Source organism: Rousettus aegyptiacus, unplaced genomic scaffold (assembly GCF_014176215.1).
Source record: "Rousettus aegyptiacus isolate mRouAeg1 unplaced genomic scaffold, mRouAeg1.p scaffold_m13_p_2, whole genome shotgun sequence".
Taxonomy (NCBI): Eukaryota; Metazoa; Chordata; class Mammalia; order Chiroptera; family Pteropodidae; genus Rousettus; species Rousettus aegyptiacus.
The window spans coordinates 131,827,163-131,853,640 of NW_023416295.1; the positions used below are offsets into that span (position 1 = coordinate 131,827,163).

At 51.8% G+C, this 26,478-nt stretch overlaps 2 protein-coding genes across 7 annotated transcripts; one reads left to right on the forward strand and one right to left on the reverse strand.

Annotated features, from left to right (window-relative positions):
* The first annotated feature begins 701 nt into the window (after positions 1–701).
* ADCY6 (adenylate cyclase 6) lies at positions 702–21,188 on the forward strand. 6 transcript variants are annotated; one of them, XM_016151736.2, is made up of 22 exons: positions 702–774; positions 5,591–6,446; positions 10,110–10,259; positions 10,653–10,774; positions 10,866–10,977; positions 11,144–11,271; positions 11,790–11,948; positions 12,025–12,166; positions 12,282–12,410; positions 12,649–12,674; positions 12,901–13,048; positions 13,281–13,378; positions 13,559–13,646; positions 13,807–13,923; positions 14,193–14,351; positions 14,651–14,829; positions 15,737–15,772; positions 15,856–15,985; positions 16,279–16,542; positions 17,343–17,547; positions 18,396–18,520; positions 18,740–21,188. In XM_016151736.2, the coding sequence occupies exons 2-22, from the start codon at positions 5,592–5,594 to the stop codon at positions 18,863–18,865; spliced, it is 3,498 nt and encodes a 1,165-aa protein (XP_016007222.2). In that variant the 5' UTR covers positions 702–774; position 5,591; the 3' UTR covers positions 18,866–21,188. The 6 variants fall into 6 exon arrangements, with proteins under 6 accessions (XP_016007222.2, XP_016007221.2, XP_016007226.2 ...); XM_016151735.2 differs by lacking the exon at positions 702–774 and adding an exon at positions 1,257–1,415; XM_016151733.2 differs by lacking the exon at positions 702–774 and adding an exon at positions 3,044–3,739.
* A 20-nt stretch (positions 21,189–21,208) lies between these two features.
* Positions 21,209–24,967, reverse strand: TEX49 (testis expressed 49). Its single transcript, XM_036235864.1, has 4 exons — positions 24,958–24,967; positions 24,143–24,265; positions 22,237–22,381; positions 21,209–21,778 (listed from the first exon to the last, which is right to left on the reverse strand). The coding sequence occupies exons 1-4, from the start codon at positions 24,965–24,967 to the stop codon at positions 21,730–21,732; spliced, it is 327 nt and encodes a 108-aa protein (XP_036091757.1). The 3' UTR covers positions 21,209–21,729.
* Positions 24,968–26,478: the final 1,511 nt, after the last annotated feature.

The following is a 26,478-nucleotide window of genomic DNA, read 5'->3' on the forward strand; positions in this document are numbered from 1 at the left end:
GCCTCCAAGGGATGCCAAGCAAGTTGCCCTCTTCCCAGCTCTGAAGAATGGCACCCCTTGTAACATCAGACTCACCTATATCCTGGGAATTAACCCTCTTCCCCTTTCTGGCTACCTCACCTTTCTAATTCTCAAAGGGTTAAGGAAGCTTCCACTTGATTTTCCCATCACCCAGGTAACTTGGGCTGCTGCTCCATGCTTGAAAACGTGGGAAATAAATAAAAGTCCCAAACAATTTCTCAGTTTGTGTGCCTAGCAATGCACCCCACCTTTCACCCGCCAGCCTCAGCAGGGAAGCACAGTCGTCCCTTATTGGGAAGCACCGACTTAGGCTGACCCCTTAGTACTTGTACGAATGCAGTAACACTGCATTTATTTAGGAGTGGTAAGATGGGGGAGGGATTGTGCACTTTGGCAGGTGCGGGGGAGGGGCTCCCAAGAGAAAGTGGGGCCAGCGGGCAGCATGGAGGGTTCCCCTTCCCTCAGTCCCCCTTCTGGGCTCTGGGTGCAGCAGGTTTGTGTCTCGGCCGATGCCCCAGAGAGTTGGGGAAGGATTAAAAAAGTGGTGCGCGGGGAAGCAGGCCGCACACACCTGGAGCCTTGTGGAATGAAATCTTAATTAATTATTAAACTGAGTTCCCGAGGGAGGGAGCAGGGCCACGGCAGGCAGGGCGGGGACGGGGGGGTGGGGTGAGGAAGGGAAGGGTGAGAAGTGGGCGCGGGACGCTGATTCTGCCCCTGGGGTCCCGGTTAGGAAGGAAGCTGACGCTCTGGGCGAGTGGCAGGGGGCAATCGCTGCGCGAGGGTGGGCTTGGGCGAGGGGCAGGGGGCAATCGCTGCGCGAGGGTGGGTTTTGCAGAAGCGCTGCAAGACCCCTGGGGTGAGGGTGGGAGGAGAAGGCTGAGGCCCGGGGTTGGAGGGAACCCGGAGCCGGCTGGACCTTCCCTCCTCCCCCCGTCCTCCGCCCCCTCCTCCCCGTCCAGGGTCTTGATCCCAGAACAGTGGCCGCTTGTCTTCCAAGGACTGGGGGAGGGAGCTGCCGGAGGAGAGGAGGGGGCGCGCGCAGGGAGGGGGCCCCTTCTTTAGTCTCCCCTACCCCTACTCTCCTCCTTGCAAGGGGTGTGGGCCGCCGAGCCCCGCTTCTGAGGAGGGGGAGGGGCGCCCAGACAAAAGGAGCTTGTGCCTTTAAGGCAGGGAGTCCGGGAGCCGCGGGGAGGGGACTTCTGGATCCGGGGTAGAGGGCGGCTGCGCTGGACAGCAGGGAGGGGGCGCGGGCCGGGCGGACGGCGGACGGTGGCAGGGACGGCCGGGGCGCGCGGGCAAGGAGCAGGACCGCGGGATTGCCGGCCGGCTGGCCGGAGCCCGCGGGGGCGGCGGGGCGGGGGCCCGGGGGAGGCACCGACCCCGGCGGGCAGGTGAGACGCGCCCGGGAGTGGGGGGAAGCGGGCGCTCGGTGCTCCGTGCGGCTGGAGGACTCCTGCCCGGTCCCGAGAGTTTCTTCAGGAGGCGTGGAAGCGGGGATGGGGAATCTTGAGAGTGCTTTCGGGGAGCTTGAGGCCGTTGAGGCTGGAAGAGGGCAGTGGGGGAGCTGATGGGGGTACCGGGGCTCCCTGCCCTCACTCCCTGCCGCACGCGTCCCTTCCTCCGCCCGGAGCAAATTCCCGGCTGGCTGCGACCTGTGGGAAAGGCGTGCACTGGGGGAGGCATTGTCCTGAGGTTTTTACCAAGGGGCCGTGGGGCAAGACTCCTAGTTTGGGGTTGAGTGTGATTGTGTTTCGGGGAGGAGGAGGCAGCCTAGGTGGCGGGAACGATGCCTCTGCTTGTAGGAATTCTGTTCCCCTACCCTTAGACCTTGGGAATGAAAGGCGTGGTGTCAAAGCTGCTGCAAGGTTGGGCTGGGGAGCAGTCTTTATTCAGAACCGTCTCTGAGGCCTGCCTGCAAAGCTAGAGGTGGAATCAGGCGGTGGGACTCTTTCCCCATAACCTCCCCTTACCAGACTACCCCTGCAAGGTGGAACAGTCCTTTTGGAGGTGGAGGTGGGAGCCTTCTGCAGTGTTTAGGTAGACCAAGGGCTAGGGAAGCCAGGAGGTGACGCTGGACCTCCAGGATCTGGGGAGGCTAGTCTACATCTGGAAAGGCCTGGAAATGAGGCCCACGTCTCAGCGTGGGGGGTGGTACTGGCACTGAAGGGCCCTGCCTGGGCAGTGCCTTCTGCCATGAACTTTCTGAAGTCGTTTTAAATCCCCTGAAACCTCCTTTTGCCAAGGAGGGCAGGGGCAGAGGGGCCCTGGAGAGAGAATGGACAGGAGGTGGCCAGGAAGGAGGTTGAGGCAAAGCAGTAGGCAGAGCTATCCTTGGGCTGGGCCTTGGCCTGCCTCAGATTCTGGGTCTCAGGATGGAGGATCAAGGTTTAGGAAGGACTTGAGGTCTGGGAGTCACTGGGTCTTGGTTTGTTAGGCTGAATGGACTTAGGTCTGGCTGTGGGAGCCTGTGGTGCCTGGAGCAGCAAATCTGCAGAGAGCAAAGAGACTGGGAGCCAGAGGAGGAGGAGGTGGAAGGCACAGGCTCAGGAGCCTGTCTCTGGGAAAGAGGGAGGTGGTCTGTGGTTTATAGTGATGAGTTACTGGACAAAGAGGATTGGGGGGACCATGTAGGGAAGTTTTTTGGCTTTAAACAGTGCCCTTCCCTGTTCCCTGCCTGGCATGGGATGAGTTCTCCAAGATGGGCAGTTCCTGGAGTGGAGCCCAGGGTGGGATGGTTGCAGTTGGTTGGACAATTACAGAGCACTGAAGCTGTCCCCTTGTGGGAGTCAGAGTGTTCTTGGGAGGGTCATGGGTTCCCCTGGATAGTGTCTGCCCCCTCCTGGGTATGAGCCAGATGCTAGGATGTGCTTCCAGGGGGCTGGGAACATGGCCAGAAATGAGTCCTTTGGGAACAGAGGTCTGGGCCAGTGGTGGGGAGAGGAAGAACAGGTCAGGGGACTGGTGAGTGGGAGGAGGCTGAGGCAAAATGTCATGGGGTGGGGTAGGGTGGGAAACCTGCTCACTCTGGGCTCTGTCTCCAGCAGATCTGGGGGCTGACAGCTGAGGACACAGGGACTGACAGAACTACCCTGCTGATTGACAGGGGAGATTGCTGTTGTTGCTCATGACTTTCCTGTCTTTCTATCTCTTGGACACTGGCAGAGTTTTGGGTTCAAAGTGGCGCAGGATGGGGAGATGAACTACTTATTGAGTATGTACTATGTGACAGGTGCTGTTAGATTCTTTCCTCACAATTGTTACTATTCCCATTTTACAGATGAATAAATAAACTGATGCAGGGAGGTTAAGGAACTTGTCCAAGGCCATGAAGCTAGCAAATAACCACATAAGGTTTAAAATATGGTTTCTCTTTGAAAATCATGCTCTGAATGAAGTATTTTGAAGAGCTGGACTTTCTTTGGTGACTTTTTGCAAATGCCAGTCTGACCAAAGTCTCGGTTTCCGATCTGTCCCTCCAGATGGTGCTGTTGGTGATATTAGGGGCTGAAGGGCACGCTGCTCTTTGGAATGTAGGAAAAGGACTGCCAAGAGTACTTAGCTGAAGATGAACCAGGGGTCGGGGTTTCTGCTGTGCAGAGAGATCCCAGTCTGCCTTCTGCTTCATAGGCCCCTGGGGGTCTGCTTGGCGTGAGGCTTGTCTGGCTGGGCCTGTGGCAACCTGGAGCAAGTGCTGGGTCTCGCCCCTTGTTTCCTAGTGAGTACAAATGTCAGTGCTGCTAGCTCTGCAGGTTTAAGTACAAGGGACCCCCTCAGGGTGCCCTGTGGGCATGGAGGAGTGTGGCCCTGGTGCAGACACGGCATCCATGGATGACAGTGCTCTAATTCTCACCTTCTCCAGAGCTGGGCTCAGCTAGCAGACTCATTGAAAGTATTGTCATGGGGTCCTCCCACCCAGTTTGAGACACTTCCCTCCAAGAGACCTGAGCTCTGGAGCTCACTTGGTTATTCTTGATCTCTGTAACTTGAGCCAGCCATATAAAACTGTCAAATCTGTTCTGTGCCCCAGGTAGTTTTGGTGAAGATCAAGTGGAATTAGGGATGTGAAAGGACCTGAAAAGTTTAAAGCACAGAGGAAGTGAATGGGAGTATTATCCTTCCCTCCACCCACTCAACGAGCATTGATTTAGACCCTAGGGGTATTGCAGCTGTAGTGGTGAGCAACACAAGCCAAAATCCTTGCCCTCATGAAGTGGACATTCCAGTTAGGAGAGACAATGAACAAATAAGAAAAATATATAGAATGGCAGTTGCTGATAAGAGCTGTGGAGAAAAATAAAGCATAAAGCTGGGAAGAGAGATAGGAGCTCCAGGAAAGGGGGTTGCTATTTTGGTAGAGTGGTCAGGGAAAACTCACGATAAGGGGACATTTGAGCTGTGACCTAGAGGAGCTCTTGTTCTAGGCAGAGAGAACAGTAAGCAGCAAGGTCCCAATGCTGGCCTGTGCTTGGTGTACTGGGGACCAGCAAAAAGTCTAAGAGAACAGAGTGCAGTAGTGAAGAATTTATAGGATTATCATTATTAGTTGTTATTTCAGGTTAGCTGCTCTATAGTAAAGCCCTTGGGCTTTCTATCTTTTCAACAGAAACTTGTTGAGTCCCCATTATAAGTCAAGTTCAGTACTTGGTGCTGGAGATAAGCACTGAGCAAAATAGTTATAATCCCCACCCTCACAAAATGTATAGTCGGAGGGGTAGAGACACACATTCATCATGGTACGATTTAATTATAATTGTAATAAGTACTGTGGAGGAAACGTTCGGCGGGTAAACAAGGAACCAAACTTAGCTGGGACATCTTTCCTGAGGAAGTTCCATGTAAGCTGTGACCTGAGGGAGAAGTTGAATTTAGCTTGGTGAAGTGTGCGTAGTGTGTGAGTGCGTGTGCATGTGTGTGTGAGTGTGAGGAAGGATGTGGAAGGATTCCCTTTTGTACAGAGGTCACTGACTGGCATCTTGCAGACTGAATCCATTCTATTGACATGATTTACTTGTCTAGCAGTGTTGAAAAATGTGAATTACTTGCCAACATTTAAAAATCAGGAGATGTCTCATTAAAATCTACATTTTTTTTTTTTCCAGCTTCTGTTGAAATATCAGGTCAGGCTCTGCAGGGATGCCAGGGGCAACAATCTATAGGTGTGGGGTAGTGCTTGCTCCCATGCTCAGCATGTACACTCTCCTGAACCAGGGGTCTCTTTGCTTATTGACAAAGGCACTTGAGTTTGTAACCACCAAGAAGTCAGTGCCTTTTAGGGAAAAGGTGAATGTTTAAGTGTAGTGCTTTGGAGTCGGACAGATCTGGGTTAGAATCCTGGTTCTCACACTTATGTGGCTTGATCTTGGGCCAGTTACCTTACTTTTCTCTGTACTAGTTTCCATACCTGTTAAATGGGGATTCCATCATCTGCCTCGGTGTCATTTTATGAGGATGTTGTGTCTGAAGTGCTGAACTCGGTGATGGGAAGTGCTCAGTTAGTGAGAGCTGGTGGCGAGTGGCAGCCCATGATGGTGGTATTAATACCATCCCATTCTTTTCCTCCTTGCAGCATGTCATGGTTCAGTGGCCTCCTGGTACCCAAAGTGGATGAACGGAAAACAGCCTGGGGGGAATGCAATGGGCAGAAGCGCCCGCGTCATGGGACTCGGACCAGTGGCTTCTGCGCACCCCGCTATATGAGCTGCCTCCAGGATGCACAGCCACCCAGCCCCACCCCTGCAGCCCCACCTCGGTGCCCCTGGCAGGAGGAAGCCTTCATCCGGAGGGGCGGCCCCGGCAAGGGCACAGAGCTGGGGCTGCGGGCCGTGGCCCTGGGCTTTGAGGACACCGAGACAACAGCGCTTGGGGCAGCTGACGTGGCACCCAATGTGGCACCCAGGAGCAGTCGATCCTGTTGGCGCCGTCTGGTTCAGGTGTTCCAGTCGAAGCAGTTCCGCTCAGCCAAGCTAGAGCGCCTGTATCAGCGGTACTTCTTCCAGATGAACCAGAGCAGCTTAACGCTGCTGATGGCAGTGCTCGTGCTGCTCACGGCTGTGCTGCTGACCTTCCATGCCGCGCCTGCCCACCCTCAGCCTGCCTATGTGGCCCTGCTGGCCTGTGCGGCCGTCCTCTTTGTGGTGCTCATGGTGGTGTGTAATCGACACAGCTTTCGCCAGGACTCCATGTGGGTGGTGAGCTATGTGGTGCTGGGCATCCTGGCAGCTGTGCAGGTTGGGGGTGCCCTGGCAGCCAACCCCCACAGCCCCTCCGTAGGCCTTTGGTGCCCTGTGTTCTTTGTCTACATCACCTACACTCTCCTACCCATCCGCATGCGGGCAGCTGTCTTCAGTGGCCTGGGCCTCTCCACCCTGCATTTGATCTTGGCCTGGCAACTCAACCGTGGTGATGCCTTCCTCTGGAAGCAGGTGGGTGGTCAGGGAGTTAGGCGTGGGAGCACCAGGCCAGGAATGGGAAGGGGGTCTGGTAATCAAGGGCGGGTGAATCAGGGGTGGATGCTGGGTATGAGGATGTCTGGCTATATCAGGGAGGAGGGGCAAGTGATGGGAGGCCAGGTTTCAGGGGTTGTCCTCCATTTGGGGCAGAGGGTACTACTGAGAAAGGGAGGGCTCCAGGACCCAAGCCTCTACTTTGTCACTGTGCGTCATAGTTTATAGCTCTTTGGCCTGAGGCTCTTGAAATAATGTAACATACATAGCCTGTAGAGACGTAACATGGGGCCGGAAGTGGAAATGTGATGTTTCAGGCTCAGAGGGCTGTCAGCTACATCTAGGCCTTAGCATGTCTCGTCCTAAGTTGATACCTGAGACTCAGGCCCCTGTGTCATCTTTGAAAAGTAGCTGTAGGTGGAGGTCTGGAGGGATCAGGCAGGTTTTGGATGGCGTTGGCAAGGGAGGAGTTGTCTCTCTTCTGGACCAAGGCCATCTCTGAGAGGACAGTGAAGGTGATGAATGAGGTCCGTTCTCACCTGGGCTGGCAGTGGTTTGAATGGGGTTGGAAAGTAGAAGAGAAGGGTGTTAGGGTCTGATCTCATCCTGGCTTCTCCCACATTCTCACTGGGTACCAGGGATCTGGCAACTCTGCCTTACCTTTTTCTGCCCGGCTGGCTCCGTCTCTTGAGTTCTCAGTGGTGTGTGAGGTTTGGTTTGACAGCATGGTGTTGAGTGAGAAGGGCTTAGCTGCAGAAGGACCTGGTTGTCCAATGGGTTGTGTTTTTTTCTCTGAGATCCTAGGTAATGAAACTCGCCTCTCCTAGCCTTAGTTTCCCAGTCTGTAAAACTGGGATAAAAATAGTATCTACCTCATGATGTTGCTGTTAGGGTCCTGCCCCCTCCCAGAAAGAGCAGAACTCAATAGGGCAGCCTTCTCACCTGGGACAGGGAGGTGTAGGGAGTGCTATAGGGGATGGTACCCAGTGAAAGGGTATCAGGAAGTCCCTTTCAGAGAGACATGAGCTTGTGGAGTCTGCCATCTCACCTCATCCCCCTGCAGGGAGCAGAGACCAAGGTCTTGACCAGCTGATTTGTCAGGGGCTGCTGTAGGCACAGCCCCCAAAGCCAGCACATCTCATGATCCTGCCGTTGGCACCCTGATTTAGAGGGTGCAGTCCTCTGTCTTGCTCAAGGTGTAAGGAAGCCAGCTTCTGCCTTGCCCAGAGCTTGTGGCCTGTAGCCCACCTGGCCCCACCCACAAAGAGGAAGTTGCCTGGGGCTCCCAGAGTGAGAAGCTGGGTGTTCTGGCCCAATGCCCTTCCCTGCCTGGCCTGTGCTCCCGGAACAGAATGTACCTTTTTAAAAGTAACTTTATAGCTCTTTTGTTTGTGTAGCACGTGGCCACAAGGTACTATCGGACCTCTTAAAGGGCCAGGGTCCTTCTGCCCCCTGCTAGCTCCCTTCTTCCCTCTAAAGAAAGCTATCACTCTGGGCTTTGGACTTGAACCATGGTCCTGGGGGAGGAGGAGCTTGGAGGTGGTACCTCCCTTACCCTGTTGTCCTCTTTGGCTGGCCAGAGGTGGGTGAATGTCTCTTCCCTGCCCTCAGCTGGCATGGTGCCCAGAACCAGGCCTGGGGCCTGACTGGGAAAAAACAGCCCCATGGAGGCCAGGACTATGCCAGCCTCCCTACCCCACCAGGGGCACTGGGCTGCAGTCTCATCCAGTGAGCCCTGGCAGGCACATTTTTGGGAGGAGTAGAGAATGTTGCCCCTGCCCCTGTGCTGGTCCCTGGGGCCAGGGCTGCCCATACCCCTTCTCTGAGCTGAGGATCATTCTCTGTGCCCAGCTTCTCTGTGGGTTCTGGATGGGGTGAGGTTGTAGCCTCCTTTCTAGGCTTCTTGGGCAGCCCCTTCTCAGATCCAGCCCCACTCATGCTCATGGGAAGAAGCCTTCAGTCTCCATTCATTCAGACACACTGAGACTTTTGCTCAGTGACCCTGGCCCGGCCTGGAGTCTCCTGTAGTGCCCTGGCATCCATTTTTTCTCACAGTCCGATAGGGGTCTGTGTACAGATCTATTTCAGTCTCTTGTCCCCCTTCCCTCCACCATGACTCACATTTTCCTCTTGGGCTCCTGGGGCCAGGAAGGGAAGTTGCCTGATTTGCCCCCCCCCCTTTTCTTTTCTCCCACTGGGGGCTATTCTTAGAAACCCCCGAGGGAGATAGTGTGCCTCCCTCTTCACCCCTGCTGCTGGGAGTGGGGCCTTGTAAGCTGGACTGGGAAGAGAGACTGGGAGGCCGATTCCAGAGGGTCAGAGCTGGAAATGGCTTAGGGGTTGGTTGGACCCACCCCTCCACCCTACCCAAGAAAAGTGAAACTGAGGTTCCAAAAATTAAGGGACCTGCCCAAGTGTGCAAGACTAGTTCTGGTTCTGGGCAGAGCCCAGAACTCCTGGCTTCCAGCTGGTGCTCTTTCCCTCCCTTCTCCCAAAACCAGAGCCCTGCCTTAGCCAACTCTGGGTGGAGCCACAAATGCCAGGTTAACCCCTGAATTTCCAGAAACAGTGAGGCCAGCTTCCCTTAGACTTGCTCTCCAGTCGGTGCTACTGATGATGATTGAGGGCTGAACATCCTGGAATCAGGTGTGGGGCCAGGGTGGCCAGGAGTTTTGGTGCCCCATTTCAGTTAGGAAGGGTTCTTTGTGTCCAAAAAATTGACAACTCCCAAGCCTGGGCTCTGAGGCTGAGCCTTAAGAGCTTGGGTGAGTGGAGTGAGTAGGAGCCTTGGACACATGGAATGTACTGTACAGTAGGGTTAGAACGTAGGCTTTAGAGTTTGACTGTCTTGGACTCAAGTACCATACCAGTCACTACCAGTGGTGTGGTCTTGGGCAAGTTACTTAGCTTCTCTGGGCTTGAGTTCTTCACCTTTAAAATAAGATAGTGTAACCTGTATCATAGAGTTGTAAGAAATTCATTTGTTACTTAGCTTCTCTGAGCTTGAGTTCTTCACCTTTAAAATGAGATAGTGTTATCTGTATCATAGAGTTGTAAGAAATTCATTTGTTACCATACAGAAGACACATAGAATCTAGGCAGCAAACAAATTAGCTCCAGTAACAATAATAATAGTAATGTTATTATATCAGGGCAGGGAGGGACCTTAGAGATTTTCTGATTCTCCCTCTCCAGGTTCTAGATAAGTGAACAGAGGCCCAGAGAGATGAGGTGACTTCTCCTGGGCACTTAGGAGGATGTAGAGCTCGGGTTTCCTGGGCCTTGTCCTGTAAGGAGAACTGCATGCAGAAGCAGCAGCATTTGTCTTTTGATTGGGGAGTTTGTGGGCAAGGGCATCATAATATACTGGGCTTAGGCCTGTGACCTACCTGGCCTTGGTTGGTGCTTCTGCCCTCAGGAGCTGTGAAAAGATCTCATTTCTAGCCATGGAGTGATCCAGAAAGGGAGCTAGAATCCTGTGGGGAATAGGGAAGATGTATTGCAGGGGTGGGGACAGCTTGGGGACAGACAAGGGCACAGGATCCTGGCTTCTTTCCCAAAGGAGTACATTTACAGAACCTAGCTAGTCATGTCTATACATGGGTGAGTTGGTAACCTGTCTGCCTCTGCTACCTCTTGCAGCTCGGTGCCAACATGCTGCTGTTCTTCTGCACAAATGTCATTGGCATCTGCACACACTACCCAGCTGAGGTGTCTCAGCGCCAGGCCTTTCAAGAGACCCGCGGGTACATCCAGGCCCGGCTGCACCTGCAGCATGAGAATCGGCAGCAGGTGGGGCTGCTCTCACTGAATGTGGCCTCCTTCCTCCTCACCCCAAATAACTTTAAGGTTGGATCGGCTGCCTTATGCTACTCTGTGGAATAAGTGTGAATGGTTCCCTGCTTGTGCATCACAGAGCCTCTATGACACAGGTTCCTTTCCTGTCTGAGGGTGGGAGGGAGTAGATGGGAATACATCTGAGGGGTAGTTGAATGGGGGGTGGTCAAAGAGGGCTGAGATGTCCATCTGCTGAGGCTCTAATAGGGGAGGGTCAGGCCACAGTCCAGAAGGGAAGCTCAGGTCTCTAGAGAGGTCTGGGAGGGCTCTGGGGATTTGAAGGGACCAGGAGGGATTAAAATGTGAGGCCAGGTAAATAGTGGTACCCTGTTGAAACCACTGGTCTAGGAACGCCTGCTGCTGTCAGTGTTGCCCCAGCACGTTGCCATGGAGATGAAAGAAGACATCAACACAAAGAAGGAAGACATGATGTTCCACAAGATCTACATCCAGAAGCATGACAATGTCAGGTAGGGTGGCCTGGGAGGACGCTGCGAAGGCTGGGGAATCTGAGGGTCTTTGAGGGCCACGTGGCTCTTCCATCTTCTGCCATCTCCACAGCATCCTGTTTGCAGACATTGAAGGTTTCACCAGCCTGGCATCACAGTGCACTGCACAGGAACTGGTTATGACCCTGAATGAGCTCTTTGCCCGGTTTGACAAGCTTGCTGCAGTAAGGGTGCTGGGGCTCGGGGGCGGGGCCGATTGTGGTGAGAGCCTAGCCTCATTAGTGGCAGCCTGGGGGTGTGGGGGCAGAGTCTGCAGTGAGGGTGGTGTGCCAGGCAGGCCAGGTGGGCAAGGGAGTAAAGGTGACTCTCCCCTAACACTTTCCCCTTTAGGAAAATCACTGCCTAAGGATCAAGATCTTAGGGGACTGTTACTACTGTGTGTCAGGGTTGCCAGAGGCCCGGGCAGACCATGCCCACTGCTGTGTGGAGATGGGAGTGGACATGATTGAGGCCATCTCGTAAGCAGCACCCCCTCCCTGGCTTTCTGGTACTGAGGGTGCCTCAGACTGCTTCTGCCCTTTGATATATCCTCAGGGTTTTCCCTCAGTCTTAGCTAGTATCTCTGTCTTTGAGATCCATCACTGGGAAGGGGGATAGGTCTTTCTTCAGCCTGTATAAAGACCCTCGTGCACCTTAGACTCCAGCCAGTGGGGAGGGGATAAAGGGACCCTGGGTAAGGGGGATAAAGACTAGAGAGAATGCCAGCTGAGCAGGCCCATGGAGACAGTAGCGATTCTGCCTCTCCTAGCTCAGTTCCACAGATGCAGCTGGGGCCCTGCTGGTGAACAGAGTTCTCAAACATTTGTCCTTGAGCCCCATGCAGCCTTCTGCTCATGTCCAGCTAAGGCTGTCCTCCTGTGCCCTGCATCTGGGTGTGTCCTTGCCCTCTTGGCTCTGAGGAGAGTGGAAGGCCTGGGCTCTAGGCTGGGTGTGGGGAGATGGAGCCAGGAGCTGAGCCAGAGCCGCCTCCTCCTAGGCTGGTGCGTGAGGTGACAGGTGTGAACGTGAACATGCGCGTGGGCATCCACAGTGGACGTGTGCACTGCGGTGTCCTTGGTCTGCGGAAGTGGCAATTCGATGTGTGGTCCAATGACGTGACTCTGGCCAACCACATGGAGGCAGGGGGCCGGGCTGGGTGAGTGTGGGGTCCGGGTGGTGAGGATGGGAGCAAGGCGCGAGAGCCCAGGCCTCACGCTTCTGTTCTGGCACAGCCGCATCCACATCACTCGGGCCACACTGCAGTACCTGAATGGTGACTACGAGGTGGAGCCGGGCCGTGGTGGTGAGCGTAACGCGTACCTCAAGGAGCAGCACATTGAGACCTTCCTGATCCTTGGTGCCAGCCAGAAACGGGTCAGGCCAGGGTGGGTTGGGGGAGGGACAGGCTGGGAAAAGGACAAATGAGGGGTGTAGGCAGAGACCTTCTCTAGGCCCCTTTCCTAAGCCTGTACTTGTGCCGCCCACACAGAAAGAGGAGAAAGCCATGCTGGCCAAGCTGCAGCGGACACGGGCCAACTCCATGGAAGGGCTGATGCCACGCTGGGTGCCTGACCGGGCCTTCTCCCGGAGCAAGGACTCCAAGGCATTCCGCCAGATGGTGAGGGCCCACAGCACTAGGACCTGGGCCTCACTTTTTTGTCTAACTGTGTCCCCTGCCTTCTTCTGCCTTCTTTGTCGCTGCCATTTCCATGTATGATTTCTGTTATTGGAGGGATGATTTCATTCAAAGGATTCCAAGTCCCCCAAAGTATATGAGAGAAACCCTCAGCACAGTTTTGGGGATGAGGAAGCAGGGCAGATGGCTTTCTCACTGCACACTCTGTCTCTTTCTCCAGGGCATTGATGATTCCAGCAAAGACAAGTAAGTCAGGCTACTGAGGCAGGAGAAGGAGGAGGGAAGGCACCTGCATCTGGGACAGGGTTGTGGGGAGTGGAGGTTCCATTTCCCCTGGACCTCATGTCTGGGAGCAAAGTGCCACATACGTGTTCATACCCCTCCTCCACGTGCTGCCTGTGCCCTTCCCTTCTCATTGCCTCTCACATGGCTATGCTCATGCACCTGGTGAAGCCATGTCCCCTGCCCTCAGCCGGGGTGCCCAAGATGCTCTGAACCCTGAGGATGAAGTAGACGAGTTCCTGGGCCGTGCCATCGACGCCCGCAGCATTGATCAGCTGCGCAAGGACCATGTGCGCCGGTTCCTGCTCACTTTTCAGAGAGAGGATCTTGAAAAGAAGGTTTGGGGGGTGCCAGGGCAGAAGAATGAGGGTTGGGGGAGGAGGGGAGGTCCAGGCAAGGAGATCTGAGCACAGGTAAGAGAACAGGAAGAGAACAGAATGGGAAGGTGACCAGACAGTGCAGGGGTGATTCCTATCAACTGGGCCGACTGCCTCTCCCCCTCGAAGCCTCTGGTAGTGTGCTGCCTCCCCAGGGCAGAGCCCAGCACCAGCTCAGCCTCCTTTCCCTCAGTACTCAAGGAAAGTGGATCCCCGCTTTGGAGCCTACGTGGCCTGTGCCCTGTTGGTCTTCTGCTTCATCTGCTTCATCCAACTGCTCGTCTTCCCACAGTGAGAGCCCTGCCCCTCCTCACTCAGCCTCTCTTCCCTGAATTCAGCACTTCCCAGAACCTTCCTAAACACCCATGAGCCCACCATCCCTGCAGCTTGCACCCTACCTGTCCTGGGGAGTGGGACAAGGACGCCTAGATCTTTCAGAGTAACGATTTCCTGGGCCCTCTTCTGCCCCAGCTCAACAGTGATGCTTGGGATCTACACCGGGATCTTTCTGCTGCTGTTGATCACCGTGCTGACCTGCGCCGTGTACTCCTGTGGCTCTGTGCGTAGGGGGCTTTCCAGGGCTGGTGCTGGAGGGCAGGCTGGGCCAGGGGTGGTCATGTGGGGAGAGGGAGAAGAAGGCCGTGCCTCTCTCATTGGGCCCTGGGTGGCCTTACCCTTGGTTGATACAGCCTCCAACTCTCATCTCTTGCCACCCACAGCTGTTCCCTAAGGGCCTGCAACATCTGTCACGCAGCATTGTGCGCTCTCGGGCACACAGCACCGCCGTTGGCATCTTTTCAGTCCTGCTTGTGTTCACCTCTGCCATCGCTAACATGGTAAGGGTCCACCCCTCCTGTGTGCCAAGCACTGCTCTGGGCACTGGAGTACAGAGGAATAAGGCACATTTCCTGCTCTTGGAGCTCGTTCTTCCAAAAGAGGGGGAGAGGTCAACTCCAGTCCTCCCTCCTCCCACCTCCTTGCTCTCCCCACCTCTTGTCATCCCTTAGTGAGAACTTGGGCCTCTGGAGTATAAGGTACCTGGGCATGGTCCTCATAACCCCTGCCCTCCTTGGTTACTCTGATATGCCTCCCCCCACTTTTGCAGTTCACCTGTAACCACACCCCCATACGGACCTGCGCAGCCAGGATGCTGAATTTAACACCTGCTGACATCACTGTCTGCCACCTGCAGCAGCTCAATTACTCCCTGGGCCTGGATGCTCCCCTGTGTGAGGGCACCGCACCCACCTGCAGCTTTCCCGAGGTGTCCAAGCAGTGCTCAGGCGGGGTGGGGGGCATCCCAATCAACACCAGTTATTGACCCCTCTGTGCCAGGCCTGGTGATGGGCACTGGGGACCTCACCAGGATCTCACCAGAGTCGCCAACTCTAGGAGCAGCCAAGGGCCCTGGTGTGCTGTAGGGGCTGGCTGTGGAGGGTAAAGGTGGTTTGGGTGTGAGGTTGTGGAGGGGAGTTTCGATCAGGCAGGGGAGTATAAGGCGCTCTCTGCATCGGGGTGCCTTGGCCTCTGCCTTCACCAACACCACTTTGCCATTGCCTCTAGTACTTCGTCGGGAATGTGCTGCTGAGTCTGTTGGCCAGCTCTGTCTTCCTACACATCAGTAGCATCGGAAAGTTGGCCATGATCTTTGTCTTGGGGCTCATCTATTTGGTGCTGCTTCTCCTGGGCCCCCCAGCCACCATCTTTGACAACTATGACCTACTGCTTGGTGTCCATGGCTTGTGAGTTTGTTCTCAGGCCCTTTCGTCCCCTAGAAGCCTCCCTGACCCTGCTGGGCCACTGCGAGCCTCTCTAGTGTCCAGGCCCCTTATGCCCTTGGAATGTCACCACTTACCCCTCACAGGGGGGGAAAGGAGGCAGTGGGGAACTCTCAGCATATGACGCCAAATGGTCACCCAAAGAAAACCCCAGGCCTTGGAAATCCCTGTGTCGTTAGGCTAGATATTAAAAAAAAAAATTCATCTCGAATTCATGTGGTGCTTTCATATCCACTCTTGTAGTTTCACACAGCTGCTTGGTGGCAGAGCCCTGGCTAGGAACCAAAACCTCCGATTCCTACTTGAGGGCTTTGCCTGCGACACTGCACTGGCTCTTCTGTTATAAAACCCCACCCCTTGTGATAGGTGGCCATAGCTTAGTGTATCTGGAAAAGCCCTTGGAGTCCCTGGGGTCTGAATCCCCACTTTGCCACTCATTAACTGTGTGACTTTAGACAGATGCGTTTTCTCCGAGCCTCAATTTCCTCATTTCTAAAATGATAATGCTACCTATATGACAAGATAGTTGTAAAGATGATGGTAGCTAACATTCGTCGAAGGCTTACCACATGCTCAGCCACTGTGCTAAGCCTTTTACGTGCCTGCGTGATTTAGATCTGATCCCTCTTTTATTGATGAGGGACCTGAGGCTTAAGAGAGTTAAGCAACTTGTTCCAGGTCACATAGCTGGTAAGTAGAGGAGCCAAGAGTGTCACCTCTGCTTTTAATGAGTTAATATAAGCAAAAGCTCTAGCCCAATACCTGATTTATGGTATGTGCTCAGTAAGCACAGCTTCTGTCACCCCTTCCATCCCCCGACTCAGCAACCCAGGACAAACCGATAATTTTGTCTCTTGTGTCTTCCTGCCAGGGCTTCTTCTAATGAAACTTTTGATGGGCTGGACTGGTGAGTGAGGGCTCTGAGGCAGTGAAAGGTAGGGCAGCCAGATGCCTCCTTCAGACACTGAGCATGCTTCTGCTTACCTTCAGCCCAGATGCAGGGAGGGTGGCACTCAAATATATGACCCCTGTGATTCTGCTGGTGTTTGCCCTGGCCCTGTATCTGCATGCTCAGCAGGTGGAATCGACTGCCCGCCTGGACTTCCTCTGGAAACTGCAGGTGACTGGGTGGGCAAGGGAGGGGGAGGATTTTGGAGGCAGAGTCTGGGCCAAGCCAGAAATGCATTTCATTAGTTGGCTAAGGTTCTGGCCTCCCCAAGCCCACCCTGGCTCCATGCTTTCTCTGTGTCCATCCCCTGTCCGTTTCCCCATCACCCCTTCGCTTATTCTTTAGGCCTTATCTGTCCATGACTTTCTTCTATGTGGTTCCCTCTGATGCCCATCTCCAGGCGTTGGCCACTGCAACCACCCTTGTGAATGTTGGGCAGTGGGTAATGGGTGTGGTGTCCACAGGCAACAGGGGAGAAGGAGGAGATGGAAGAGCTCCAGGCGTACAACCGGCGGCTGTTGCATAACATTCTGCCCAAGGATGTAGCTGCCCACTTCCTGGCCCGGGAGCGCCGGAACGACGAGCTCTACTATCAGTCGTGTGAGTGTGTGGCTGTCATGTTTGCCTCCATTGCCAACTTCTCTGAGTTCTACGTGGAGCTGGAGGCAAATAATGAGGGTGTGGAGTGCCTGCGGCTGCTCAACGAGATTATCGCTGATTTTGATGAGGTACTTGTCCAGTCAGCTGGTGCTGGCAGAGAGTGGGGAGAACTTTGGCTGAGAAGCACAGGATTGGAGGGCATGGGTGGTACTGGGAGAAGGGAGGGAAATTTGATGAGACCCAGAGATGTCAGGGGCAGGGGTAAGAGTAGGTACAGTGGAGGCAGGATGGGGACTCATGAAGGTGTTAGAAGAAAGAAAGTGAGCCCCAGTGGGACAGGGTCATCATTCTTGGGGAGCAAAGGAAGACGAGAAGCTCTGGAGCAGGATAGGTACCAGGTAGATAGGTGTCATTGAAGAAGAAAGTAGTAGTCTGTGAACAGAGCCCCATGAGGCTAAGTAAGCAAGATGGTCCCCTGAATAGAGGAAATGGAAGCGAAATGTGAGGAAGTGTCCTGAAGATTCAGGTCAGAAGTGGGCCCTTCACTGTTCTGGGTAGGGTGGGGTGGGGTCGGGGGGGGGGTGGATTTTTTACTGTGGGACTAAGTTTCTGAAAAAGTGAGCATTGGAATAATTGGTGCCTGATATCCTTTCTGCCGTTCTGGGTTCTGTGACTGGGCTATCCCTTTGACCTGAAGCTTTATGCTCAAGACCGGGCCTGGGTTCTGAGGGCTGCCTGGTGAAGGAGGCCTGTTTTCCTGGCTCCTTGGTCCTGCACTGAGAGCAGCAGCTGGAAGTGGGTCTTGCTCACTAAGAGGAGGGAAGCTCTTGAGACAGGGCAGTGGGAGAGTGGGCCAAGGAATGAGTGCTGGGGCAGAGCTGGGTTTGGCTTCTTTGCCTTGACAGCTGGGTCCCCCTGTGCTGTCTAGATCATCAGTGAGGAGCGGTTCCGGCAGCTGGAGAAGATCAAGACTATTGGTAGCACTTACATGGCTGCCTCCGGGCTGAACGCCAGCACCTATGACCAGGTGGGCCGCTCCCACATCACTGCCCTTGCCGACTATGCCATGCGGCTCATGGAGCAGATGAAGCACATCAATGAGCACTCCTTCAACAATTTCCAGATGAAGATTGGTGAGAGGACCTTGCTGCCTGGCTAGTTTTCCAAAGGCTGTTTCTGGGGAGAGCTGAGGGAGCAGGCGAGATGGCATCACAGATTCCCCATCAGGACTCGTGTGGGGTTTCCTTTTCTCCCTATTCCCATGGTATCTGGTATGAAGGACAGAGCTCACTTATTGAGAACCAGCTGTGTGCTAGGCACTGTGTTAGACTTTTGTGAGCACATTTTAATCCTCACATTATTATCCCCTTTTACAGATAAAGAGACTGACGCTCAGAGAGATTTAATAACTTGGCTGCCCAGAACAGAGATTTAATAACAACTAGTAAGTGGCTGAACTGGGATTCAAAACCAGGTTTAGGTAAACTCCAGTACCTGTGCCTTTATGTATGGTCAGTCTAATAAGAGGCAGTTCTCAGATGAACTGAGGATGGGAGTGATTGGATGGATTCTGGAGTCAAGACTCTCTGGTTTGAATTCTGGATGTTCCGCTTACTGGCTTATTTAGCAAGTCATCTAACTTCTCTAAGCTTCACTTGCCTTATTTGTAAATGGGGATAATGATACCTAACTTTCAGGGCTGTCGAGAGGACGAAATACTAATGGAAATGCTTACCAGAGTAGTTGGCACGGAGCGTGCATTCAGTAGATTAGCGACGTATTAGTTAGTTACAGCATAGCCGTCTTGACTCAGGGGAGCCCCTCAGCTAAAAGGCCCAGATTTTTAATTCTATACGACCAGGACACTTGTCCCTTTGCCGCTTCTCTGGGTCCTTCTAAAGGTTCCAGGCGGTGGGATGACTCTCTGGGCTGACCCTGGAACAGCCACTCGTCTCAGTTCTTGCTGCTCTCCCCACCACAGGACTGAACATGGGCCCAGTTGTGGCAGGTGTCATTGGGGCTCGGAAGCCACAGTATGACATCTGGGGGAACACAGTGAATGTCTCTAGCCGTATGGACAGCACGGGGGTCCCTGACAGAATCCAGGTGAGGGGAATGTGAGCAGAGGCTGGGAGGGGTATGGACCCAGAGGGCTTCTGCAGGTCTCTCTCTGCAGTTACTAGGACAGGGGTAGGGTGGCAGTGTGCTGTGGTTGGTGGGGTGGGGACTGGGGGAGGAAAGCTAACATGATGAGAGGACCCCTGGGCCCCTGCAAATGTAGCAGGAAGGATCCCAGGCTAAGCAATCTCCCCTCCTACCCTCCAGGTGACCACTGACTTGTACCAGGTTCTGGCTGCCAAGGGCTATCAGCTGGAGTGTCGAGGAGTGGTCAAAGTGAAGGGCAAGGGGGAGATGACCACCTACTTCCTGAATGGGGGCCCCAGCAGTTAGCAGTTACAAATTCAGCTGAAGGGACCAAGGTGGGCATGTGAGTGGACTCTGTACTCACTGGGTGGAGCTGTGGCAGGGGACACTGAGCCTTCAGACCCTGCTTATGACAAAAGGGAACACCCCAGAAGACCATGCTCGACTGCCCTCAGGCTGGAGAATGAGGGGATGCCAAGAGGATTTTGCAAGTGACTTTCTTTTTATTTTAGGGCAGGACTGTTCCCTCTCCTTCCCTCCAGCTTTTGGGAGCAGGGGAGGAGGCAGCAACAGAGACAGTGGGAATCCTCCTACCTGGGAGATGAAAATGGCAGCTTGCCATGCCTGCCCTTTCTCTGTCTGGGCAACAGGTTCAGGGCTGGGCTCTTCCTTTCCCCTTTTCCTGGGAGTATTTCATACGAAGACTGTGGCAGGCATGAGGAGTGCCTATTCCATGCTTGCCTTTGCTATGCCTGCATCCCCAGCATGGTTCTGGGGATCCCCCACCTCAGCCAGGTCTCCCTCCTAGGCACAGGGCATAGGAGGAAGATGCCCTGGGGACCTAGTTCTGTCCATATTTCAGGGGAATGTTTCTATTTGCCAAATCCTAGTCCCGTGATCTGTCCCCAAAGGGGAACAAAGGGACTTCTGACAGCTCAGATTTAGCCCTAGTTCCTGCAAAGTTCCAGGGAAAGGGGCGTCTGGCCTCACTGGTACTGTGAAAATGCCCAGCCAGAGAGCAAACCTTTGTGTGGGGATGTCAGATCAGAAGCTGGAAGTTCACCTGCAGGTGCCAAAGAGAATGGGCCGGCCAGGGAGTGGGATGGGGCCAGACTCTGATCTGAGGGCCCTAATGGGCAGGATCAGGTCACTCTGCCCCAGTGTTCTTTTGCTGTCTGCTGGCAAGGGGGCACACAGCATCTCTACACCTTCTGTTGCCAAATTAGAAAAGGGCCAGGGTATGGAGGAAGATAACCCTGATCCCAAACCTGTCCTCCCGAACCTCTGGCACTGGGGAGGGCCTGTGTGTCTGTGTAATGTGCGTGCATGTTGGTCTTCATTTGCATGTCTTTTCCAGGGCTATGTGTGTCCTTGTGCTCCTGCTCCTCAGCTCTCCACCCTGGGCTGCCTCTCTCCTGTGGTCCTCTGTCTTCTGGGAATAAGGCAGGATTTCGTTTCAAAGATGGAGAGGGATGCTCAGCTTGCACAGGAGTGGAGTGGGGTGTAGTAACAAGAGGAGGGGGGCCCTGGGGAGAGGAGTCCTTTTTGTGCCAAATCCCTAAGTGCCATTTGGGGGCCACGTGTGCAGCATGACTGTGCTCCTGCCTGGGGCAGGGACCAAGCCTGAACTGTCTGGTGTTTGGTGGTCAGAGGCTCAGGAATTTCCAGGATTCCCCAGCTGGTGTCCTGGGATGTGTTATGCTTTGGGACTGGGGTAACACTGGATCCCTCCGAGGACCCAGATACTGGTACTAGGGGATGGGGCAGGAGAACCTGAAACTTGGCCTTCCCAAGCCTTCAGCTTGAGTTTAGCATGTTCCTGGCACCCCAGTCTCTGTGAAGCCTACAGGGGATGGCAGGGGGTTAGGAGGCTGGACTCTAGATTTCCTTCCTACCCCTGCCTTCCTTTTATCTTTTTCCTGCAACTTCCTTGCCTCTGGCCTGAATTAGTTGGTGTCTTGGTTTCTCTGTCTGTACCTATTTAAGCCAGAGGCATTAGCTTGAATTTTGCTTGAAGATTGCTTTGTCTTGGAGGCGGTTCGAGAGGCTGAGGAGAGACCCACAATTGCTGAGTTTGGAAGTAGAAGGGGCAAGTAATATTCTTGTCCTTCCTCAAGCCCTTTCTGACTCTAGTAGAGGCCTGGTTTCTGGCTCAAACTGCCTGCCTTTGGGGCTCTTCATGCATCAATCAAATGCGCCATCAGGTACTTAACTTCATTAGCCAAGGCAGGAGGAGGGGAAAAGACTAGTTGGTCCAGATAGGAAATCAGCTCTCCTCCCTGCGGCCATATCCTTGGATAGGAAGGGACTGCTTGGAGCCATGGGGTGTGGGTGAAGGTATAAGGAGACCAGAATGAGAAGATCTGTTTTGGGTGATTTGTCTCTGCTTCTTGTCAGGTGGGAAGGGCCTGTCCACACCTTGGCTCCCCTACCACAGTGCCAGCCATGGCCTTCCTCCAGGCTACCATTGTCCCCTCCTCACCAGTTGGTGGGGGAGTCAGTGGATGGGAGGTCCATGGACTTTGGTTTTTATAATGTAACCACTGTGGGGGGGGGGGGGAGGGTGACGTACCATGTATTTCAGTGAAATATTTAATATATTTAAATATCAATAAAATCAAACTCTTTGTAAAATTCCTTGTTCTCTGCAGCTGTTCTGGGCCCGGGGTTAAGGGGGAAGTGGCAGAGCCTGGTGTAGAGGCAGCCTCCTGCCCAAGGGCTTGGTGGGCCTCTCTCGTCTGCGGTCTGGTTTTCTCCCTGCTAAGGAGAAGCTGCAGTGTCTTCAGAGAGCATGATTGCTCCAGGCCCTTCAGCATCATGAGGACCAGTGTGTATACCCAGATCTGTTACTCTGACCCCTTCCCCATATGAGGTTAGGACCCCTGTGGTTGTCTTTCCAGTGCCCTGCCGGTCCCTTCCAAAACAAACACCACAAAGTTCTAGCTTCTGGGAGAATCTCTCACATACCCGATCTCATAGGAGTGTGGGCTTTGGTAGTATTTCCATCCCTCTCCCTTCAGTGCACACAAGTGACTTCTAGTCCAATCTGTTTACTCTGCTTCCTCAATCCCCTCCTCCCATTAGTCATCCATCAGAACCAGGATACCTTCCTCTTTTCCCTTTTTTGCCCTCCTTCCAGTCCATCTTGTCCTTTTGCAAACACATCCTGCTCAATACAGACTGAAGTTTCTGTCATTGAGAATAGAGTGATCCATAAATCTGGAAAAGAAAGGGTCTCTGGTTCAGCCAGGCTGGAGTGAGTGAGTGTGTGTGCGTGTGTGCGTGTGTGCCTGCATGTGTCCTTAAATGTAGCTCCCAGGACTGCCTCAGAGCAGAATGGGCTGCGGTAGTGATGAAGTAGGGCTACTGCCAATGGATGATGGCCGGAGGGGCAGGGAGACAGCAATGAAGGGATGAGAAACTCCCCAGACTCCCACAGGAACACTATAGACACTTGTCTTAATGCCTGCTCAGAAGTCATATCCATAAGGCGAAACATAAGACAGACAAATCTTTAACTCTGAATGTCACCACTGCCCAGATTCTGGGGCCAGCTACCCCTGGTAAGACCCGAACCCCTTCTATGCCCTGAGTGGAGATGCAACAGTCTCTAAGGATTTAAGTGAGGGGAAGGAGTATTTTCCGTGGTCTCCCCGCCTTACCCTTCCCAGCCTAACCTGGTCATTGGGCTTTTGATGAGGCAGTGGCGAGGGCCCCGGATCCATGGCATGGTTTCCTCTGGGTGCACGCCTGGATCGTGGGACCTCCAGAAGCTGAAGTTCTGAGCATCAGTCAAGGGGACTCTGAAGACCTGATTGGGGACTAAATGGTTTGGGGAAGTGCAGGTTATCCAATTTCTTTTTCTCTGCTCCCTTTTCTGCCTCAGGGCAGCACAAGCCTAGCCTAGCAACTATGCCTGACCAGGTGCTGAGAAGTCCTGGGAATTTGGTCACCACACCCAGCTTAATTTCCGGATTCCAGCATTTCACACCCTTCATGGTCAGTTGAATCAATCTTCCGTTCTTCCTGCTGCTACTAAGCCCATCTCTATGAGAGTTTTCCTTGAGTGCTAAGATAGTGGAAAAACAAGTGGATAACCTATTTGGGAAATGTGCAAGATAGGTCCATGGGTTTATTTTTTTCTAGGCTTAATCATCTTCATTCCTTTCCCTCCTCTCTGAAGTAACTCCTGTGTTCCTTCTAGGTACTTCTCTGAGACTTACCTCATGTTTACCTACTGCTAATAGATATCATTTATCAAGTGCCCATCATGTTCTAGATAGAATATTAAAAATTTGAAATAATGTCAGACCTATTTAGATTTTTTTTTGTATTTTCACTATCTGTTTGGATAAATCGAATCATACCAGTATATAAAATTTGTATATTTTTAAAACTTAGAATTATAGCCTAATATTCTGGTTTATAGTCTTTATAATCATTATTGTAAAAAAAAAAACAACCCCAAAAACCTGATATACCATTGAGTAGACATTACATTTTGACTTAGTTGTTTTCCTATTAATTGATAATAAACTTTTTAAAAGTCTTGCTAATAGAAATAACTCTTAGATACTTCATGCATATGTCTTTTCTTTTAATTTCTGAAAGCATTTTAGTTTTTTAAATTAAACTTTCATATTGAGATAATTATAGATTCACAAACAGTTGTAAGAAAAGATACACGGAGAACCTGTGTACTTTTCATCCATTTCCCCCAACAGTAACATCTTGCAAAACTATAGTACCATTACAACCATGATATTAGCATTGATATAGAAGTTCCATCACTATGAGATCCTGGAGTTGCCCTTTATAGCCACACCTTCCGCCCCCAACCTGCCCTTGGTAATTAATCTTCATTTCTATAATTTCGTCATTTTAAGAATGTTATATGAATGGCATCATACAGTATGTGATCGTTTGGGGACTGACTTTCTTTACATAGCATAATGCCCTGAAATTCTTACAAGCTATTGTGTGTATCAGTGGTTTGTCCTAGATGCTTTTAAAATGTACATTTTCTCTAACCTTCGCACAATGCTAGAGTATTCCCATTTTCAGATGGTTTGGAGAGGTTAAGTGGTTAAAGGAACCTGTCCAAGGTCACAACTTGTTTGGAGTTTAAACTCAGTTCAAATTCCAAAGCTAGTGCTCAGTCTACCACTCCTTACAGCATAGCATATAATACTACAGATTATTTCTTAAACTCTTATTTTTGGTTTGATTCTCACAGCAATTCTGTAAGATTGTTAGAGTAGGCATTTTCTGTTTCTTGTTTTGTTTTCTAATGAATGAGGAAGGAGGTTAATAAAGGATAAGTGACTGCTCAAGGTAAGACATTTAAACAGGCAGAATTGGGACTCAGACCTGGATCTTCTGCTTCCAAGTCTGATTCAGTTTTTATTTTATCTTGCTCATTCTACCATTCAGGTCTACTCTCTCCCTGGTCTTCTCAATCTTTCTTGACTTTCCCCCCTCCCCCCAGACCTATAACTATGCCCTAGCTCATCTCAGACATTCTTTAGGAACTCATATATATCTACTCTGCCCCTAGCATGGTGCCCACTCTAAGATACTTACATGTCTTTAACAAGACCTTTCGTACAGCTTCATGGTACCTTGCATGGCTGTTCTGGTGCACAGAATAATTCTCATCTTCTGAGGTAATCGGAGGAAGTCTAGTGGGCAACAGTTCCTTCTGGTCTGAAATAAGAGCAGACTTGCTGAGTACTTGACAAATGGGACTGTTTGATTCTCTGAGTGGAGTTTCTAGTCTCCATGCCAACCAGGCACATAGCACAGGGATCTCTCCTAGCCACTCACACATCTGATTAGTGAATCTTGGGATCCTAGGAGTCAAATCACAGTGCCCGTGACACGGGTGGAAGGGAGAAACCAGGGATCATGAGACCTCCTTCACCTCTCTTGCTCTTCCCGGACCCTGGTTTTGAGTGGCCTCCTGCTGGAAGCAAGATATTGACAGATATTTAGGATTAGTGCTGGTGAAAAGGGCACCTTATCTGGATGGACACTCCTTTCCTAAGATTTGCATATTTGCAGAGTTTTAATTGGTGAAATAGGGGAAGTTATGTTTGAGCTAAGTCTTGGAGGATAAGAAATTGTTAGTGGGACATGGCAGCATCAAGAACATTTCAGACAGCAGGATAGCAAGTATTAGAAACATTAGCAAGCTCTCAGAGCTTGCTATTGATTTAGAGCCTGATTAGTGCTGGGTAAAGTGGAGAGGGACAGGGTAGGGTAGAGTAGGGTAGGATAGGGTGAGTAGGGCAGATTAGTATAATGTAGACCTAATGTTCTTTCAAGGGGTTGGGAATCCCCTCTGAGGCAAAACCTGTATATATATTACTAGGCTGAAAAGACCAGATCTTCCTTACCCAGTGGCATGGTCTGAATGTTTGTGTCCTCCCCAAAATTTATGTGTTGAAAACTTAATGTCCAAAGTGGTGGTATTTGGAAGTGGGGCCTTTGGGAGGTGATTAGGTCATGAGAGCAGAGCCCCCATGAATGGCGTCAATGCCCTTTTAAAAGAGGTCTGAGAGAGCTCCCTTGCCCCTTCCGCCATGTGAGGACACAAAGAGAAGCCTTTGACCTGGAAGAGGGCCCTCACCTGTCCATGCTGGCACCCTGCTCTTGGACTTCAGCCTCCAGAACTGAGAGAAATAAATTTCTGTTGTTTATAAGCCACACAGTCTATGGTATTTTGTTATAGCAGCCTGAACAGATTAAGATACTCAGTCTCTCTTGCAGCTAAGACATGGGCAAAGAGTCTTGGCTAGGTCAATCAAATACATCTGTTCCAGCTTTTGAATCAAAGATGAGGTTACAAAGAAGCAGGGACATGTAAAGTCTTTTTCTGCTGATGAGAAGTTGTAGCAGTGAAGCGACACTTGTCTCTAGCAGCAGTATCCAGGAACCAGCGTCCTTGGTGCCAGCAGTGCCTACCATGGCATTCAATACTGTAGTTTCTATGTCCAACCAGGTCTGCGGCATGATTTTGAACATCGTTTCTGGTTACTATCCACCAAGTCTGGTTCTGTTTCCTCTACAGCTTTCACATGCTTCCCTATATTTTAAAAAACTGTTGTAAAATTGACATATAACGAGTTTTACATATTTAATATATATAACTTAATGAGTTTGGAGATGAGTACACACCTGTGAAACCATCACCACAATCTGTTCCATAAACATATCCATCCCTTCCAAAGATTTCCTCCCACCTTCATTTATTATTATTTTTTGATAAGAACATTTAACATAAGATTCAACCTCTTAGCAAAATGTTAGTATATAATGCAGTATTAACTATAGGCTCTATGCTGTACAGTTGATCTCCAGGACCTACTCATCTTGTGTAACTGAAACTTGTACCCTTTGACTACTACCTCTCCAGTTCCTCCTCCCCCAGGCTCTGGCAACCATCCTAGCCTCTGCTACTATGAGTTTGATTATTTTAGATTCCTCATATAAGTGGTATCATGTATTATTTATTCTATGCCTGGCTTATTTCACTTAGCATAATGTCTTCCAGTTTCATCCATGTTGTTGCAAATGACAGGATTTCCTTTTTTTTTTTTAAGGCTAATATTCCTCTGTATACATATACCACATTTCCTTTATCTATTCATGCATTATAGATATTTATGTTGCTTCCATATCTTGGCTGTTGTGAATAATGCTGCAATGAACGTGGGAGTGCAGATATCAATTTAAGATCCTGATTTCAATTCTTTTGGGTATGTATCCAGAAATGGAATTGCTGAAACATATGGTAGTTTTATTTTATTTTTTCATTTTTGGAGGAACTTCCATACTGTTTTCCATAGTGGCTGCCCCAATTTACATTCCCACCAACAGTGTACAAGAGTTCCCTTTTCCTCCACATTTCACCAACA